Raw genomic sequence first — 21103 nt, 5'->3', positions numbered from 1 at the left:
AGGAGTTTGAGACCAGCCTGAGAAAGAGCGAGATCCCACCTCAAGTAAAAATAGAAAAAATTAGCCGGGCGTGGTTGTGCACATCTGTGTTCCCAGCTACCGGGGAGGCTGAGGCAGGAAGATCACTTGAGCCCAGGAATGTGAGCTAGGCTGACACCGTGGCACTCTAGGCCAGGTGACAGAGTGAGACTCTGTCTCAAAAAAAAAAAAAAAGAAAGAAAGAAAGAAAGAAAGATTTCTCTTATAAATATATTTATTTACATAAAGAGTTTTTCAGTGATAAATTATAGTAAATGAGTTTCACTCAAGTTTACATATCTATGTCTGTCTATATTTTCCCTCCTGCTAACTACTTAACTATAGAAATCTTCATACTGTCTCGCTCTTTCTCATTTTTTCTTTTTGCCTGAGCTTAAACACTGAAACCCAGGTCCAACAACCCTGGATTTCCCTTGACTATAAAAACAACCAGCCTCCTTAAATGTTTGTACTGTTTGTAACACAGCACCTTGACTGACTCATTTCAAACAAAAAATAGTACAGGGAACATAAGTGCCTTTTCAAACATCTATGTCTTCCTCTAGCCAAGTTTCCAAAATTAGTCCTCTTTTCCCCAACCAGTATTTAGCTGTGCCTACTTTTTCTAATGAGGTAAACCTCATAATTCTCCAAATAACTTACAGGAGGGCAGGCTTGAATTACAAATCATTTATATATTCATTTCTATAATTCTTATAATTATTGAGCATTTATTAATATTATGTGCCAGGCACTATTGTACTAAGTGTTGGGGATGTAATGATGAGTATATAAAAGCATATTTCCCACTGTACTTTTAAAATACACAAGAGCTCCAACTAGAGAAATACTTTGGTGGAACAGGTAAAATGAAGGAGGACTTGCTATCAGCATATCCTTAATCATATAAAAATAGATGCTATTAAAATTCTGGGAACTGTAATCCTAGCACTCTGGGAGGCTAAGGCAGGTGGATCGTTTGAGCTCAGGAGTTCAAGACCAGCCTGAGCAAGAGCGAGAACCCGTCTTTACTAAAAATAGAAAGAAATTAGCTGGACAACTAAAAATATATATATATAAAAAAATTAGCCGGGCATGGTGGTGTATGCCTGTAGTCCCAGCTACTCGGGAGGCTGAGGCAGAAGGATCACTTGAGCCCACGAGTTTGAGGTTGCTGTGAACTATGATAACGCCATGACACTCTAGCCTGGGCAACAGAGTGAGACTCTGTCTCAAAAAAAAAAAAAATTCTGGGAAAAAAACACTGTTCTCTAAATCAGATTAAACGCGCCCTATTGTCCCCCTGAGACAAACTATTAAATTTGTACTATTAACTTAATGCATAGAATACTTTGGCTATTTCGTTTAGTTATGATCTTTATTATTTTTCTTCTGCTAATTTGGGGTTTATTCTTGCTTTCCTAGTTCTTTGAGGTGCATTGGATTGTTAATTGGTAGTCTTTCTACTTTTTTGATGTAGGCATTTATTGCTATAAAATACCCTCTTAGCATGGCTTTTGCTTTATCCCACAGGTTTTGGTATATTGTGTTTCCATTTTCATTTGTTTCAATAAATTTTTTTATTTCCACTTAATTTTTTCATTGACCCAGTGGTCATTCAGGAGCATGCTGTTTAATTTTCATGTACCTGTATAGTTTGTAGAGTTCTTCTTGGTGTTGATTTCCACTTTTATTCCATTGTGGTCTGAGAAGATATTTTATATGATTTGTATTTTTTTAAATTTGTTGAGACTTGTTTTGTGGCCTAACATATGTTCTAGCCTAGAGAATGTTCCATGTACTGATAACTCAAACAATGTAACAGGAAAAAAACACACAATCCCATTAAAAAATGGGCAAAGGACATGATTAGCCATTTCTCAAGACAATACACCAAGAGGTGTATGAAAAATGCTCAACATCACTAATCATCATAGAAATGCAAAAGAAAACCACAATAAGATAACATTTTACTCTAGTCAGAACGGCTATTATTAAAAAGACAAAAAAATAACAGATGTTGGAGAAGATGCAGAAAAAAGGGAACAGGATAACACTGTTGGTAGGAATGTAAACTAGTACAGCCACTATAGAAAACAATACGGAGATTTCTCAAAAAAAAAAAAACTAAAAATAAAATTACCATTCAATCCAGCAATCCCACTACTGGGTATCTTACTCAAAGAAAAAGAAATCTGTATATCAAAGGCATACCTGTACTCGCATGTTTGTTGCAGCACTATTCATATTAGCTAAGATACATAATCAACTTAAGTGTCTATCAACGGATGAATGGATAAATATGATAGACATACACAGTGGAATATTATTCAGCCATAAAGAATGAAATCATGTCATTCGCAGCAACACTGATGGAAATGGAGGTCATTGTCTTAAGTGAAATAAGCCAGGCACAAAAAAACAAATATCATGTGTTCTCATTTATATGTGGGAGCTAAAATATTTGAATACATGGAGGTAGAGAATGAAAAAATAACACAGACTGGGGAAAGTGAGCAGAGGTAGGGGAAATGTTGAGGAGAAGTGGGTTAAAGGGTATAAACACATAGTAAAATAAAAGGAATAAATTCAAGGTTTGATAATAGAGTAGATGACTATACTTAACAAAAACGTGCTGTACTCAGGTGGTGCACACCCTGAAACTAATTTGATCACTACACATTAATATATAACAAATTTTGTATACCCCATATATTTGCACAAATTTTTTTTAAAAAGAATACTATAGCTAAAAGACAATATTCACCTCAAATCTCTCATTTTGCCTAAAAGGAAGGAAATTATGTTCCAGAAAGCATATACATTTGGCCCCAAATTCAATTAGTTAAAAGGATGGACAAGCTAAAACTCAGACATTTTGTCCACAGGTGCAATTTTTTTTTTTTCCTATTACAGATCAGATTCTCTCTAAAAGATGAATCAAATTCTAAACTAGTCGGTCCAAATTTTTTTGTATCTTCCCCAAACATTACATTTTAATTCATCCATTATTATTAGTTCTAGCAAATAGCTTGATCAAGCAATAACTTTCAATTATTGTGAGTATTCACTTTAACATTTAACATAAGAGAGGCAAATAATTCATAAAAGGCTATTTGTCAATGACAGAAGAGATATGAGCACCCAGGGTATTTAGACTTACAGTTCTTTATTCTGTATTATATCATAGACTCTTAATGGTAGACTAGCTAAGAATATTTCTATGGTTTGGGGAAAGATATCAGATATTTTCTCCTTTCTTATGTTAATATAAAAATAAAGGCTGATTATACAACCTACTAAATTCTCCTTGTAAATACTTTTATTGTATTTCTCACTTTTTAAAAAATGCTTAATAATACTTCGTAGAGCTCTCCTCCAAATTTATCTAGCTTCCTTCTATTCTATCATTTTATCAGTAATTTAGCCAAATATACAAGGCTGTTTCAGTGAAAAGCCCAAGTTTCAGAGCTTTTTGGCAGAGTAGTTCCTTCATTCGACTACGAGAAATACAAAAATACTTTCCTTGGAGAAGAAAGAGAAAGTTCATGTTAAAACCTGTAGTTCTAATACAAACATTAGCAAAAGTTGGCCAGGTACAGTGGCTCACGCCTATAATCCTAGCACTCTGGGAGGCCGAGGCGAGAGGATCGCTTGAGGTCAGGAGTTTGAGACCAGTCTGAGCAAGAGCGAGACTCCATCTCTACTAAAAATAGAAAAAAAATTAGCCAGGCAACAACAACGACAACAAAAAAAAGACAGGAAAAAAAAATTAGCTGGGCGTGGTGGCATAAGCCAGTAGTCTCAGCTACTTAGGAGGCTGAGGCAGGAGGATCACTTGAGCCCAGGAGTTTGAGGTTGCTGTGAGCTAGGTTGACACCATGGCACTCTAGCCCAGGCAACAGAGAGAGACTCTGTCTCAAAAAACATTAGCAAAATTCTTTGATTTAAGCCTTCCGTTAGTCTCTGAATTTTAAACAACTCTAGAGTAGACAATTGCCTGTATTTATACTTGTCGTGATTAAATCAGGAAGTGTTCACATAAAAACACTCTGTTCTCAGTATAACCAAATGCCAATTCTAGTCCACCAGCTTGCACAACTCTTCTGTCTTTTCTCCTCATCCTTTCTAGAAACAAGAAGGCTTACAGGCAGAACATCAGCAATAAAGACCTGAAGACCACCCTGTCCTGGAGGGAAAAGACATCCAGAATGGTCCCTGGGTGCCCTACAACAATATAGAACAATAGACAATGTAATCCTAGCTTTCTGGGAGGCTAAAGTAAAAGTCAAGTTAACTAGCAAGGAAGGTTTGGATCAAAGGAAAAGAAACATCTCAATTTCCAGGATAATGAACTTACAAAAGCCTAATGCTGTGAACCTATGCCAAGATTACAATATGATGCAAAATGGCACATTTGCAATTTAGGTAGCTATCATTACTGTACATGCAGGACCTTGAGATCTGGAACACTTCAAGAAATAAGTAAATAAAAACTCTGAATCCCAGGGGACACAGTCTGAAAAGTCAATTCCTTTGGATTATAGCTTTAGAAAGTTACCTTTAAAATGGACTGAGAGCAAATCCCACCTGTACCATACTCCTGCTTAGACATTCTGGCTGGGTTCACCTGAATTGTGGGAATCTATATCCCTTCTCCTCCCTAAACTTCTCTCTCAGTTTGGGATCTATAGCCCACAAATAACCAATCTTTCCTGACCTATCACACACATCCCAAATTTGCTTTCACCACGCCCAAATTCCCGCCTTTCCTAGCATGGCTTATTGACCTAGCCAGAAGCAACTCTCACATCTATTTAGTGGAAACTACAAGAAACTCAGAAGAGAGTCCTAGTCATTTCAATTAATGCTGTTAGAATTTAACTTAAATATCATCAGGAGAAAGATCTGTAAGTACAAATAAGACAAAGCTTCAAAGAGGTAGCAATATTTCCATATATATTTTCTTTGATACTCACTTAGGGGGGCATAAGACTTCTTCAAGAAATTCCTCAATCTTATTTACATCCGTTTTGACTTCATTGTTGAAAGTTATAAATGGTGGGTGGGTCCCAGGAGCCAAGTTCTGCAGGTCTGCAGGCTTCCTGTTAGGCAAAATAGTGGTCAAGATCAGATTATTTTTTAACCTAACTAAAAAGGTAACAATACTTTAAATTCTCAGAGTGGTTCTAAATTTTACAGTGCATACAAGTAAATAAGAAATAGTACTTTTTTCCACTAAGTATAACAGCTGCAATGGTATTCTAATAAGAAGCAAACCTCTACAAAGTACATAATTTATGGTAAGAATCAAGTTTTTGATTTTTTAACCAAAAAACAAAGTCCTTCATTCTCATTCCAAATTTAACTATGGTGCTTATTAGAGATGGTAGTCGATGAGGAGGGGGAAAGACTAGGGAAGGTCAGTCTCTGGTTTCAAATCTTGCACCAACTAATTGTATAAAGATGGATAAGCCATGACTTCTCCAAGCCTTTTTTTTTTTTTCTTTTTGTAAAATAAAGAAGAGCAGTTGATTCCTGCAGTCCTTTTCAACTATAAGATTTTAAATCCTGGTGCTAACTCTTTTCCATTTTCATAGAAGTCCAAACTTAACAAGGAAAAGATCACCAGATTAAACTAGCTAATATCAAAATTATAGCATTATATATATATATGCTATAAAAAAGATAGCATAACCAAAGGTAAAAGGCAATGTGGAAGGGACAAAATATTATAGTGAATGAGAAAGGCTTTAAATCTATATTACCTAACGATTTTGTCCAAATTCATTTTAAAAGTCATCAAAAAATCAAGTAGGTGTGAGTCAAAAGAAACTGCTAAGAGATAAGTGAACACAAGGGGAAAATATCAAATAGCACAATTATCAAAGGAATTCAAAACTAAACAATCTTTCTCCTTTTAATTAGGAAAAACTTAAAATACTACACAACACTGTAAAAGATGGTAAAACTATTATGCTTACAACAAGAGCAAAAAATGTTGTAACTACTTGATTTTTTTTTTTTTTTTTTTTTTTTTTTGATACACAGAGTCTCGCTCTGTTGCCTCAGCTAAAGTGCTGTGCCGTCAGCCTAGCTCACAGCAACCTCAAACTCCTGGGCTCAAGCGATCCTCCTGCCTCAGCCTGCCTCCCAAATAGCTGGGACTACAGGCATGCACCACCACACCCGGCTAATATTTTCTTTTTTAGTTGCCCAACTAACTTCTTTCTGTTTTTAGTAAAGATGGGGTCTGGCTCTTGCTGAGGCTGGTCTCGAACTCCTGACCTCAAGTGATCCTCCCACCTCAGACTCCCAGAGTGGTAGGATGTTACTACTTGATTAAAAAGCAAAAATGAGGGCTGGGTGCTGTGGCTCACGCCTATAATCCTAGCACTCTGGGAGGCCGAGGCAGGAGGACCCTGTCTCTACAAAAAATAGAAAAAAATCAGCTGGGCATGGTGGCGCATTTCTGTAGTCTCAGCTACTCAGGAGGCTGAGACAGGAGGATCACTTGAGCCCAGGAGTTCATGGTTCCAGTGAGCTAAGATGACGATGGCATTGCACTCTAGCCAGAGCAACAGAGCAAAACTCTGTCAAAAAAAAAAAAAAAAAAAAGCTAAGTGAGCTACCTCATGGTGTAATGGATAGCACATTGGACCTCAGACAAGCCTAGTATGGTTATTCAAAAAGCAAAATGGCTCACCTAAGCCCGCCTATGAATTTTAGAATCCATAAATAATATCACCAGATATGGTGTCCCTCCTAATGATAAAATATGAAGTATTCTTACCAAAAAAGTTGACCCTGAACCTAATCAAGCCACTGGGGCAGCTGTTTCTCAAATTGTGATCCAGAAGACTCTTTCACTAGGTGGTCCATGAGGTCAAAACCATTCTCATAATACTAAGACATTGTCTGCCTTTTTCACATTCTCTCATGCACATATATTAGAGTTTTCCAGATTTACTTGGCTATTTGGTGTATGATATCACAAGGCAATGAACACAGAAGTCTATTCTATTATGGCAGACATTAGAGATGTGCAGAAATATAAAACAATGCCACTTCTCACTATTTTTTCTTTTGGCAAATAGTTATTTTCTATTTGAAATATGTTTTTATGATCACAAGGAATAGGTGCACCACTGTTCTATTTAAATGAATTAGTAAATAAATATTTTTAAAGTTTCTCAGCTTTAATTTCTAATATAGTAAACTCAGTAGATATAACTCACATAACTGAAAGTTCTTTGAGGTCCTCAATAATTTAAGAGCACAAGGGGTGCTGGATCAAAAACTCATTTACAGGAAATGGGGGCCCTAGAGAACAAAGTTTAATGATACCACAAGCACACAATCAGCTAAATTCTGGATTTGGGACAATCTACAGTTCAACTGACCAGATTTTTACAAGTCAATGGCATGGGGGGAAAAGCCACAAGAGGGGGACTGCTGTAGATTAAGAAAAATTTAAGAGACATAACAACCAAATATAATGAGTGGAAATTGTTGGATCACAACTTGAACAAACCAGCCAAGGAAAAAAAGGTATTGTGGAGATGACTAGAGAAGTCGGATTATATGCTACTGGGAACTGGGGGTGATAATGGCATTATGGTTAGGGAAGAAAATGTCTATATTGTTTGGAGATGTACATTGAAGTAAACAGGGGTGAAATGACATGATGCCCAGAATTTACTTTAAAACATTTCAACAAAGAAAATAAGAAGAGGCCGGGCACGGTAGCTCACGCCTGTAATCCCAGAACTCTGGGAGGCTGAGGCAGGAGGATTGCTTGAGCTCAGGAGTTTGAGACCAGCCTGAGCAAGAGGGAGATCCCATCTCTACTAAAAATTGAAAGAAATTAGCCAAACAACTAAAAATAGAAAAAATTAGCCAGGCATGGTGGCGCGTGCCTGTAGTTTCAGCTACTCAGGAGGCTGAGGCAGAAGGATTGCTTAAGCCCAAGAGTGCGAGGTTGCTGTGAGCTAGGCTGACGCCACGGCACTCTAGCCCAGGCAAGAGAGTGAGATTCTGTCTCAAAAAAAAAAAAAAAAAAAAAGAGAGAGAGAGAGAGAGAGAGAAAGAAAAGAAAATAAGAAGAAAAAAAGAGACAAAGCAAATGTGGCAAAATCTTGATAAGTGAATTGGGGCTGCTGTTGTGGAGAAGCTTATTCTATTCTTGTGTGTGTTTGAAAACTTTCATAATTAAAAAACTTAAAGAAGAGCAATATGACAACATAATTGCTTCAAAGAACTTTTCCCTTCCTATTAGAGTTGTTTATTTTATTTTTAAATTAGCCAACCTGCCTGCCTGCCTTCTTCTTTCCTTCCTTCTTGACCATAAATATATAGAATTTGAATAAAACGAAGGATTATCTTTAAGTTTATCATGAAGGTGAAATACTTTGTCATTAAAAAGAATTTTCAAAATAGAATAGACCCTAAAATCTATACTCAGCCCCGTCTATCAATATCCCCTGGTCTTATTCATTCATAGTCTCGCTCTGGCTCCACCATTCAATTTAGGTTTGGAGAGTGCCTCATCTTTCTATGACTCCATTCCAAAGACTTATTGTTAATATCTGACTTATTACCCAAATTTTCTAACTCAGAGCCCTCCTTTTACCTAAGTTCTAGAGCCTCTCTTCCAAATCAAAGTAAAATAAGACATATCTTCTATCAACTTCTATAAGAACATAGGTTCGAAAAAGAGGACTTTTAAAAGTCAACATCTGACTTGATTTTCAACTCTGATTCTTTTTGTTTGTTTTCTTTTTTGAGACAGGGTATCACTCTGTTGCCCAGACTAGGCAATAGTGGCATAATCACAGCTCACTGTAGCCTCAAATTCCTGGGCTCAAGTGATCCTCCTGCCCAGCCTCCCAATTAGCTGGCACTACAGGTGTGTGCCACTACACTCAGCTAAATTTTTAAATTTTTTTTCACAGAGACAAGGTCTCACTCTTGCCCAGGCTGTTCTTGAACTCCTAGCTTCACACAATCCTCCCTTTTCTAATCTTCATTTCATTGGTTTCTTTTGGTTATTCCTTTTTATTCAACAACCAAACCACCTGTTCTTCTTTGAACATTAAAGGGTCCAAGACCATTGTCATCTCTAGTCTTCAAGTCATCCAGTCACATTCCCACTCACAGATTTACATTTGTTCCCACTTACATTTCCTCCTCAACTCAGGAAGACCTTGTACACAATTAAGAATCTAGAATCCTTAACAGTTCAGGATTTATATATTTATTTTCAAATCTTAACATTTTTAAAGTTTAAAAAGTTAAATGAAAAAAAAAGTGGCAAAAAAGAATAGTATCTCAAAGCAAGTGGGGCTAATAAAATTTGTATAAAATACACCAGAGAATGAGAACATACAACACACACATCTCCCATGGAATGATGCCAATGATGAGTAACAATGTTCTTTAATCTTGTCATATACAAATCGTGATCATCTGGAAAACAATTTTCTCACTCCAAAGTCATAAAAAATATCCATCAACATTTTTAGAACTAACGAATAGTCAATTAAATGCCTAAGTGTAAGGCAATAATACAGTCTGCCTTTTCACAAACAGTCTTTCATGAATAGGGTAGAGTCGCATAAAGGGGAAGAAAGGTCCCAATGCTTTAAAATAACAGGGACAGGGGGCATGGCAAAATAATAACAGCTATTGCTTCTATAATTAATTTTGAAAGGTTTTAAGCTCTCCAAACAAAAATATTTATTAGGGGAGGGATAAAGCTAACAGAGTAGAGAAGAATGAACCAAAGACTCAGTAAAAAGGACTGGATTAAAAAAGTCCCAGATTGAATAGCTTGGCCATTCATCAGCTACCACCTGTTTAGGTCTGGATTTCTTCATCTGTCCTGTGGATATAAGACCTGCTCTGCCTATAAAGATCAAATCAAATAATGCATGTAAAGTAAACTAAAGTATGCAAATGAAAGTCATTACTGCTTTCAGTGTCACAAGAGCAAAGCATTATGCAAGAGATAAGATTGGCAGTTTTGACTTTAATAGAGCTGATGGCTCATAATTGGTTATCTAGCATTAACTGATTAATAATGAAATCTGATTAATTTAGAGGCATACATACAACCAAGGAAAGTGAAACCAGGCATCTGATCAACAATTTGCCATTAATATTGGTGATTAGTAAATAGTGCATCTTGTTTCTGCTAAAAGGCTATACAGATTTTAAAAATAACAAAAGTGATGAAATTATTTTCCAGGATTAACTGTTCAGATTAAGGATAAGCATGTCATGTGAAAGTAAATTTGAGAGAAAAACTTTTGTGCCTCTAGACGAATCTGTAGACTTCAAATAAATGGACATGTTCTAAGCAGTGAGGTGATTCAATTACAAGCTACATATCAACCAAATGGAATCTAAGATCCTTCAACTTCTAGTCTCCACCTGGTACTCCAAGGCCTCAGGTGTTCTGTTTGACCCACAAAGAGGCTCGTTTTACAGATGTTTCACAGCAACTTAACACTGCAGGAATTGCAGTTTGAGATAAATGAAAATGAACCCATAGGCAATGGCTAAAAATTTCAGGACATCTTTGGTTTATATCATAAAAGGCCTACAATAAAAGTCAACAATTCATTCAAACTCATTCAAATGCTTCCCTTAAGTGATATAAAGAGAAAACAAAGTGCACAGAACTTGTGCCTTGAAATAAGGGTGCAATATACTTCAGTGTTTTGGGTTTTTTTTTTATTTCCAACCTTACTTATTATTTAATTACTTTCGGGTGAAATAAAGTATTCTGTTCTCAGGCCGGGCGCGGTGGCTCACGCCTGTAATCCTAGCACTCTGGGAGGCCGAGGCGGGTGGATCGCTCAAGGTCAGGAGTTCGAGACCAGCCTGAGCAAGAGCGAGACCCCGTCTCTACTAAAAATAGAAAGAAATTATATGGACAACTAAAAATATATATATAGAAAAATTAGCCGGGCATAGTGGCACATGCCTGTAGTCCCAGCTACTCGGGAGGCTGAGGCAGGAGGATCGCTTGAGCCCAGGAGTTTGAGGTTGCTGTGAGCTAGGCTGACGCCACGGCACTCACTCTAGCCTGGGCAACAAAGTGAGACTCTGTTTCAAAAAAAAAAAAAAAAAATAAAGTATTCTGTTCTCTCCCATTTTATTTCTAGATGAAGAAAAGCAAATAAAGAGAAAACAAAGCAAGAAACAGAACGACAGGGAAAGGAATGAAAAGGAAGAACCTTATAGGAACTAATATTTTAAGCAACTTGCGGCTTAATTTCAATTAAAATTTAATTCAGTACACTTGCAACAACTGGAAGACGCGGGGCTGGTGGCTCAGTTCCAGCTATTTGGTATAAAATGAGCATAGGCACAGCTATAGGACATTGGGGCTGGCTCTTGAAGATGACCTATCTGTAACAAGTTGACTAGCCAAATGGAGAAAGAAAACCTAAGCACACAGAACTCATCTTTTAAATTGAGTTCCTTTTTGAAGGTGTTGATTTTCAAGGCATAAAATTAATTCACACATATCAAGAGAATACTGGACATTATACAAACACATAACCAAAAAAAAACCCCACAAGTTAACACCACAGAATCCTTTATTTGTTTTAGAATACTTTACTACTACTAATTATTCTTTACTAGGTTTGCTGTATTCTGGCTTGACCAATATTAAAGTCACTAACTGAATGAATTAATCACGGATTCACCAAAACTCACATACCAAGTAAGACTCCTAGCTACTAAATGTATCTATTTGTCCCAGTTCCACCAGTTTAAAGATTTTACTGGCCGGGTGCGGTGGCTCACGCCTGTAATCCTAGCACTCTGGGAGGCCGAGGCGGGAGGATTGTTTGAGCTCAGGAGTTCAAGACCAGCCTGAGCAAGAGCGAGACCCCGTCTCTACTAAAAATAGAAAGAAATTATACGGACAGCTAAAAATATATATAGAAAAATTAGCCGGGCATGGTGGTGCATGCCTGTAGTCCCAGCTACTCGGGAGACTGAGGCAGGAGGATCGCTTGAGCCCAGGAGTTTGAGGTTGCTGTGAGCTAGGCTGACGCCATGGCACTCTAGCCTGGGGAACAGAGTGAGACTCTGACTCAAAAAAAAAAATTAAAAAGTAAAGATTTTACTGGTTGATTAAATGTGGTAAGCTGCTAATCTAAGTCTATTTTAATGTCAATTTGTGGGGCAACGTTTTAAAAACAAAATAACACCCTTCTTGAAAAGATTTCAAATACAGCTTTTATAATATATTTTAAAAATACAATGTAGAAGTAAAGATTATACTGATAACAGGTTTAGAAAAATATTCACTAATAATCTTTCTAATTCTTCTCTTAGCAGCCTCAACAGGATTTAATCACCTTTGAAATCATCTTGAAAAAGAACATAGGACATGTGGCAAAGTTCTCTGTGTGTGTGTGTCTCTCCCCACTCCCACACACTCAAATTCACACACACAGGATATACATGTGATTCAGAATGCGTTCATAAAACACATTTATCTTGAAGGACAGGACTTTTCTAATAAGGGCTCCGTGTAGCTCAAGTCAACTTTATAAACGGGAGGAATGAAGTCCATACTTTCCTGACTGGCAAGCACCAGGAAATGGATGATTTCTCTAAAGGCAGGACCTACGCCTTTCCATTTAGTCTCTCATCATGTGTCATTTCATGCTGCTGCTACTAAAGATGTACCTGGAAATCGAACTGATTTCTCAACTTATTGAAGACTGTTTTCAGAAGGTGGAACCATCGAGACATGATAATGAAAATAAAACTATCTGAAGAATCTATTGGGGAGTCAGATTTTCTTCTGAGTTTTCAATTGCCTTTTAAGATAATGCAGTTTCATAGTTCCACTGTTACATTTTAAACTATTACAAAATTGTTAAAATTTAAACTATCACAATAATCTTCAAGACTTTCTGTCCCTTACTATGGTAACCTGTGTGGGGGTCTGATTCACATGATACATTACAAATGGTATGTTTACAATTTTGAAGCAGAAAGAAATCATTAGTGACAATGCAAAGGATGAGACAGTTTCAGTGTTTAAGGTAGAAATGGGAATGGAAACATACATTTCTTTCTTTTTTTTTTTTTGAGACAGAGTCTCACTCTGTTGCCCGGGCTAGAGTGCCGTGGCATCAGCCTAGCTCACAGCAACCTCAAACTCCTGGGCTCAAGTGATCCTCCTGCCTCAGCCTCCCGAGTAGCTGGGACTACAGGTGCGAGCACGACGCCTGGCTAATTTTTTGTTTCTATTTTCAGTTGACTGGCTAACATTTTTTTTCTATTTTTAGTAGAGACGGGGTCTCCCTCTTGCTCAGGCTGGTCTTGAACTCCTGAGCTGAAGCGATCCTCCTGCCTTGGCCTCCCAGAGTGCTAGGATTACAGGCGTGAGCCACTGCGCCCAGCCAGAAACATACATTTCCATTTTTTAAAAGTGGTCTTCTCCAGTTTATTTATTCTCGCAGAAATACCATGGAGAAGTGATTTTACTCACTGATAATGTAGCAGAGATAACTTTTTACAATAAAAATTTAATTTCTTAACGTTATCATTTCTATCCCCATTTTTCAAAACCAGTAAAGTTTATCCCAACAAGTTAAGTTACAACATATGGCCACACTCAAGTACATCCAGGTCACCATCTCAGTATCTCTTTACTTTGTTCTCTCCCTTCCCTCTGCCTACCTCTCAAGCTTATCTGTGGCTCTGAAAGGTTTAACTAAGATCTAACTGTGCTCTGAAGATGCTAATCTCTGATTTGGCAACTTCGGCATAATAAAGACAGCAGAAGTCTTCAAAAAAAAGACCTTGATTACTGCAACAAACCTGTCAGCCAGAAAGTGTCATAAAACAATGAATTCTATTCAATAATAGACCTGAAAATAGTTTGAAAATAGTAAAAAGTACCCTGAACAGTGTCTACCACATAAATGACAGTGAGGAAATGTTAGTTTGTTTTTCCCTTTCTTTTTCCCTAAGATGATGAGGCAGCTTGCCCAAGGTCCCAGTGAAATCAGTGACAGGGCTGTCTCCATACAGAACTAGGTCTCTACTCTTGATACTTTCTATTATGCCATGGTTGTTCCCCATTTGATGACATGTGATAACATCCTTATGCCCCCAATTTTAATATTTTCACTTCCATTTATCTGAAACTTTTGTTAAAATAGTGATTGATGTAAATCTGAATTCTTTTCTGAAGCCTGAGCACTTTTTTATCTAAAAGTTCTTTAACACAATTGCAGCAGGAATAGAAAATTAGGTTTGGAAAGCTAAAGCATCGAGGCTGCACTGGCAGGAAAGTAATGGGAGATTGTTCAAAAACTCACAAGAGGCAAATGAAAACCACCAGCACAGTCATTAACACCAACTGAGATTCAAGAACATGTCATACAGTGCCAGAACTAGAAATGGGCTTGTTCTTATGAAGTGTCATACAACAATCATTTTTTCAGAGCATAGTGAGCTTCTAAATAGCTCTCAGAGGAGCTCCCCACTGGTTTGTTCTGAGATCAGTACTTTTCACCAAGAAACTAGGCAATTATCAAGAAAAACAGGAAAATAAGCACTAGTGGCATTTTTCCCCCACAGATTTCTAAAAAGAGTCACATTTAACGTTTAAAATTAAGAATGTATTATGAAAGGTACTTATTACAGGATGTTTTATTCCTCTGTGATAACTTCAGTATACATCATTTTTTTGAGCCAATGTTCACTCTCTTTGGGTACCTTCTCTCTGAAATTTTGCTCAAGACTGTAAGTGTATAAACTCATAGAAAAGGTCTGGAAGGATAAAGACCAAACGTCAAATCAATTATCTCTGTAAAGTGGCAGCTGATGACCAGGGGCTGAGAGAGGAAGGGACTCATTATTATGTACTGCTTGTATACCTTTAGTTGCCCCAAGAAGCATTTTTTAAATGTACTGGAAACCTAAGATTTCTAAAGAAAGCCAAAAAATATAAGCTTCAATTTTAAGTGCTCTCTACTGTTGATTTTACACAAAGCCCTAGGAAATAAACATATATCTTCTTTGATATTTTTCTAATTATGAGGTCCTGAATGCCTATTTCCCATATCCCACCTTTTATATGTGGAATACATATACATAAGGTGCATATATAAAACACTTAATATATGCACTTAAACATATACACTCACACATATTTCCACATATAAACATATACAGATGCTCAAATATTAGTCAATGTATAGGAATAATGCCTTTAAAAATCTGTAAATGAAAAGAAATAGATGACTTTGAAATAGCCACGATGGGTTCACTTCCTTTTCTGACCTAGATTTGCATCACTTATGGCACTCTTGCTGGTGTGTACCACAATCAAGCACTGTATTGAGCTATTCAAAGAAGGCTTTTTCAAAGCATGGCAGTCATGGCAGTCAACTCACTTGCTCCAAGCCAAAAATGGAATAGGAGAAATCCACGTATTTTAGGACACAGTAAGGGTGGTGCCTGGTAGCATGGTCTATTTTTAGAAGTTATATTGGGAAACTTCCTTTGTGAATACATGTAGGAAAAAAACAGTAATAGAAGGGTAACTTTCATGACTTATTTCATTCTTACAATAGCTCTGTCCAATATGAACTAGCTAATGTCTTCCCAAGAGCCTGTAGTTTTAACTCTTACCATCCCCAAAGGCTTATTTCTACATTTATATACATAATAACTAAAGGGATTCCTGGAGGACTTCATGGCTTATTTTCAATAAATAAATTTTAAGTCTGTAAAATTTCAAATAAATGCATTGGGAGTAAGTAAAGAATACATTTTAAGGAACAGAGAGCGATCTGAAGCCCAGTATGTGATGTCACAACAGGATAACATACATGAATTCTGCCACCCATCAAGTGACAGCCTGTCAATGTTTTTTCCTGGATACTATTTATGTGTGGAATACATACACATATATTATGTATATACATAAACACTTAACATGTAATTGATCAACATACGTTCATTTTGTGTAAAGTCAACAGTAGAGAGCACTTAAAATTGAAGCTTGTATTTTTTGGCTTTCTTTAGAAATCTTAGGTTTCCAGTACATTTAAAAAATGCTTCTTGGGGCAACTAAAGGTATATAATTCATATTCATGAACTGATATGCTTAAAAAATAAATAGCAAACCATGTTGTGGTATTTGTGTGAAGAACAATACATTTCCACTGCCAAAGCCTAGATTTTTCCGTTGGTACAACTATTCTTAACTCTTGATTTAAATCTTTTGGGGAAAGGGACATATGAATGTTCTTCACCTCATACCTATTTGCTAAGGAAGAATAGAAGCTCCTGAATAAAACAGAGCTTACTACTCATTACGGCTCTTAGGGCTCTTCTCAGCCCTCTCCATTATGGTCTATGGGGGAGAAAGCTACAAACAACTATTCAACTAGTAAAAACAATCACAGGGCTATAGATAATTGCTCTTATTTTACAATATATTTAACCAAATATGGACTAAAATCATGTTATAGAAAACCACTTCTATTTTCTGGAAAGTAAATTAAATGAAATAGACCACAATATTTTTCAGCCTCCTAAAAATCCCAGTCTTAACACACTGACTGCCACACTAGGAAAAAAATTTTTTCCTTGAGGTCTCAGAGTTTTATTACAAAAATACAATAAAAACTTTGAAAACAAAATGATCCTTTCTAACTTAATGAAAAATTTATTATCTTTTATTGCTTTCTGTACGTGAGTTATATGCAACTTGAAAAACAGTTTCCTGGCTCCCAAGGGGAAGAGACATGTGAGTTACATATGCTTCATGAGGCCCCAGGCGCAAAACTAGCATGAGTTAAATACAACTCATGTGGCAGCTAATGTGTTAAGGATCCAGATTATATAGGTCTCATGGTTAGCACATTTGAGACCAAGATGATGTTTGCTTAGAAAATTCTTCACAGCTCCATGTTTACACTGGAAAGTTCAAGGATTTTACTGCATCCACACTAAAACTTAGCTCCTGATGCTGCTCATGAAATTTAAAGTAAACATACCATAAGCTCCTAAAAAGACTGAGTGGCCACCTGCAACATACTGAGATTGTGAGTTGTCCGTAATACTTACAGAAATTAAATTTGCCCATAAACCAGAATTATAATACAATACATTTCCTTTACAGAATATATGCAATCAAAGTGAGGGATGGGAAGAGGATCAAACTGAAAAACCAGTAAAGTATATACTCTCAATTTAAGTTGATCCCGAACTGTAACCATGTCTTACCTTTTCAAGTCAACCGTGGTGACACTAAATACAACTCCTTTGAGCCAAAGAATCATGAAGAGCCTCTGGGAAAAGGGGCAGTTTCCTATGCTTTCGCCATCACTGCCAGCCTGGGAAACAGAATTAAACATTATAAAACAACGTCAAAGTGATAATACTCAAAATGACAGATCTTTTTCTGAATTTTAGTCAAGGATAAAGGAAGACAGGAAAAGTTGCATCGTGGAAGGAAGAATGGAAATCTAAGTTTTATTATTTTGCTCTTTCATTTGCCTCTATCTCTTCTTAGAAATGACCAGTCTAGCATAGCAATGTCCAAGAGAACTTTCTGCAATAATGGAAATGATCTATATTGCCACTGTCCAATATGGTAGCTACTAACAACGTTTGGCTAGGGAGTATTTAAAATGGGGCTAATTGGACCAAACTGAATTTTTTAGTTTTATTCATTTTTAATTACAGTCACATGTTGCTTAATGATGGGGATACATTCTGAGAAATGGGTCATTAGGTGATTTCAATGTTGTATGAACATCGTAGAGTGTACTGACAGAAACCCAGATGTATAGCCTATTGCTCTTAGGCTAAAATCATGTTCCTGTGTTGAATACTGTAGGCAACTGTAACACAATGGTATCTATATATCTAAACATAAGTAAATATGTGGTATTATAATATTATGGAACCACCATCATATATGCAGCCAGTTATTGATGGAAATGTCTGTTGTAATACAGAGCATGACTGTAATTTAAGTTTAAATAGCCACATGTGGCTAACTACTGCTATGTTGGACAAAAAGCATCAATTCCTAGAGGGCACATATATCCTTGCCTCAGGGCAAAGACAAAGTCTGCCATGGGTTTTATGAAATGTAAAAATCATTTCTTGTTCTGTCATACAGTATTCTTTAAGGCAATGTAAATAGGGAAACTTTTAAGTGTGCCTGTCTCCAAAGAGTTAAATAACCACCAACCCTCTTCCGATTAAAAAATATATATATATTTATTGTAAATATCCCAATCCTGTTTTACACATTTCTTCAGGAAACAAGAAAATAACAAAACATGTCTTTTTAATATGCTTTTTCTAATCCCATCTAACAAATGGAGCAGTTAACTTCTCTGAGCTCAATGACAAGGTAGAATTTTCGTAAAAATCAGAGTGGGACAAATCTTTTCCATCATGTACGCCCCAAGTTTAAAAAGGAAAGATTGGGTGAAGAAAACAGGGTGAGAAGAGGAGAGCCAGAATTCTGGAAGAAAACATTCTGACATATTAACACAACTGTTCACCATGAAGTCTGTGGAGAGCACTAGAAATAATTCTACAAGTCTTTCAAAGATGCTGGTAATGGCTGGACTCCTGTAATTCTAGCACACTGGGAGGCCAAGGAGGAAGGAGGGAGGATGGCTTGAGCTCAGGAGTTTGAGACCAGCCTCAGCAAAAGCGAGACCCTGTCTCTACCAAAAATAGAAAAATTAGCCGGCCGTGGTGGCACCGGCCTGTAGTCCCAAGCTACTCGGGAGGCTGAGGCAGAAGGATTGCTTGAGCCCAGGAGTTTGAGGTTGCTGTGAGCTTGACGCCACGGCACTCTAGCCCGGGCTACAGAGCGAGACTCTGTCTCCAAAATAAATAAATAAATAAATAAATAAAATAAAAAATAAATTTAAATTATAATTTATCAAGCTGCCTGTCACAGCAGTGTTAAAAATCATTAAATTGGTAAAGAAGATATAATAAAGATGTTACATGTAGGCACTTGGAAACACCTTAAACTAAAAGCAGGCTGGAGATGAACAAGGACTGGCTACGGATCAAAGCCACCACACCATAATTTCCTACAACGTTCTGCACAGCATATCCTCAAGCATGGACAGAATCTGAGGACACACACTGCTCCATGAAGACCTGGTCAGGATGCAAATGCCCTTTGCTTTCACAGCAGACTGACTGCCTCATTTGTCTGTAATTTTCTGGCAAATTTTCCCAGTCTACATCTCTTTTAGGTAAATTAGAAGCTTCTTACATATCTCACAATCCTCATATAAGTACTTTCCTTCACGTGCACACAAATAAAAGCATATACACTCTTCAAGACAGATCTGGGAAAAAATGCCTTTTAATCACTCTCCTGAAACTGAAGACAAGTCAAATAAGAAACATTACCATGAACAAGTTTTTCCAAAGTTTTAACAGCATTAGAAAATTGCAAGCTACTAGTCAGATGATATTTTATAAAAGTATATAAAATTGTGGAGAAATTCAGATTTCTGGAAGTCACAAACCAAAAACTTCTTCCGTTAATCCAAGGTATACTAATAAAATCCCATTTCAACAAAGTTACAGAATCAAAATTACTATTTAGTATGAACTACACTGAATACAACCTATTGCTACAACTGACTGAGGGCACTGTGATACAGTGGAAAGCGTACTATACTGGGCAGTCATACCTTTATTCTACACCCAATTTTGTATTAACAAAAATAAAAATTAACAGATAGGTATCTAATAATAGCACTGATATGGTTTGGATGTTTGGGCCCTCCAAATCTCATGTTGAAATTTTATCCCCAGTGTTGGAGTAGGGCCAGGTGGGAGGTGTTTGGGTCATGGGGGCAGATTCCTCATGAATGGCTTGGTGCCCTCCCCAAGATAATGAGTTCTTTATTTGGTCTCCTAAGAGCAGGTTGTTCAAAAGAGTCTCCTCCCTCTCTCTTGTTCCCACTCTCACCATGTGACATACCTGTTCCCCCTTCACCTTCCACCTTAATTGGAAGCTCCCTGAAGCCCTCAACAGACCCAGATGCTGGCACTGAGCTTCCTGTACAGCCTGCAGAATCATAAGCCAAATAAGCCTCTTTTCATTATAAATTACCCAGCTTTAGGTATCTCCTTGACAGCAGCACAAAATACAAGCATCTAAGAAAAGTATACCTTTAAAAAATACTTAGCTTTTTTGCTGCTTCTAACAGGACTGTATATTTATCATTTTTAAAATAAATGAAAACTGAAATACTACAGAAATTCAGAGTTCCCTTGCCCTCAAACCATTCAGCAATCTGCTACTTATTCTTCCACGTGTTTTTTTTATTTTTCATTTTATTTTATTTTTTGAGGAGGCACATCTTAAATGCCCCAGCCCAGAAGTTCTACCTGTCATTTCTTGTCACATTCTTCTAGAAAGAACTTAATCATATGGCTTCATCTAACTGCAAGAGAGGCTGGCAAGTGGGGTCTAGTCCTATTACCACCCTCTGTAAAGCATTAGGAAGAGTGCTTGACATATAGTAAACACCTGTTTTTGTCATTAATAACAGCATATTCTTGTTTGTTTGTTTGTTTGTTTTTTGATACAGGGGTCTTGCTATGTTGTCCTGGCTAGTCTCAAACTCCTAGCCTCAAGCAATCCTCCTGTTTCAGCCTCCCAAGTAGCTGGCATTACAGGCACGAGCCACCATGCCTGGACTTGCACGTTTTTATGTTCCATGTAAATACTACATTTTTCTTTTAAAACTTATATACAACTTTTATATATTAACACTATATATAACTTTTTTTTAACAATTAATATAATCAACCCTCTGGAGGCTGTAACACCCCTATCAGTATGTTGTCAGAGCAGGCCAAGGAAGGAACCAGGGCCTTCAACCCTGCCAGTAGGTAACAAGAGCCCCTCCCTCCACCATCACCCCAACCCCTGCCTCTGGGGTGGGGTCTGAGGAGGCCTAACAGAGAGACAGGACTTTGATCATCAATCAGCAATAAATGAGGCCACCTCTACTGGAGTATTAAATTTAAA

The 21103-nt window shown here is 37.1% G+C and overlaps 1 protein-coding gene across 2 annotated transcripts in view; it reads right to left on the bottom strand.

Annotated features, from left to right (window-relative positions):
- The window catches only part of CLIC4 (chloride intracellular channel 4), a 73171-nt gene that overhangs the window by 17310 nt on the left and 34758 nt on the right, over positions 1–21103 (bottom strand). Inside the window, exons 2-3 of one of the 2 annotated variants that reach the window (XM_069479594.1) lie at positions 17299–17408; positions 4998–5123 (exon numbers count right to left, since the gene is read on the bottom strand). In XM_069479594.1, the coding sequence (XP_069335695.1) occupies positions 4998–5123; positions 17299–17408 (236 nt within the window). The remainder of the gene's footprint in view (positions 1–4997; positions 5124–17298; positions 17409–21103) is intronic. The other variant, XM_069479595.1, reaches the window with a different exon arrangement.

The sequence above is a fragment of the Eulemur rufifrons genome, chromosome 8 (assembly GCF_041146395.1).
Source record: "Eulemur rufifrons isolate Redbay chromosome 8, OSU_ERuf_1, whole genome shotgun sequence".
Lineage (NCBI taxonomy): Eukaryota > Metazoa > Chordata > Mammalia > Primates > Lemuridae > Eulemur > Eulemur rufifrons.
The sequence above is the reverse complement of the archived record's forward strand: the minus strand, read 5'-3'. Positions and strand labels throughout refer to the sequence as shown.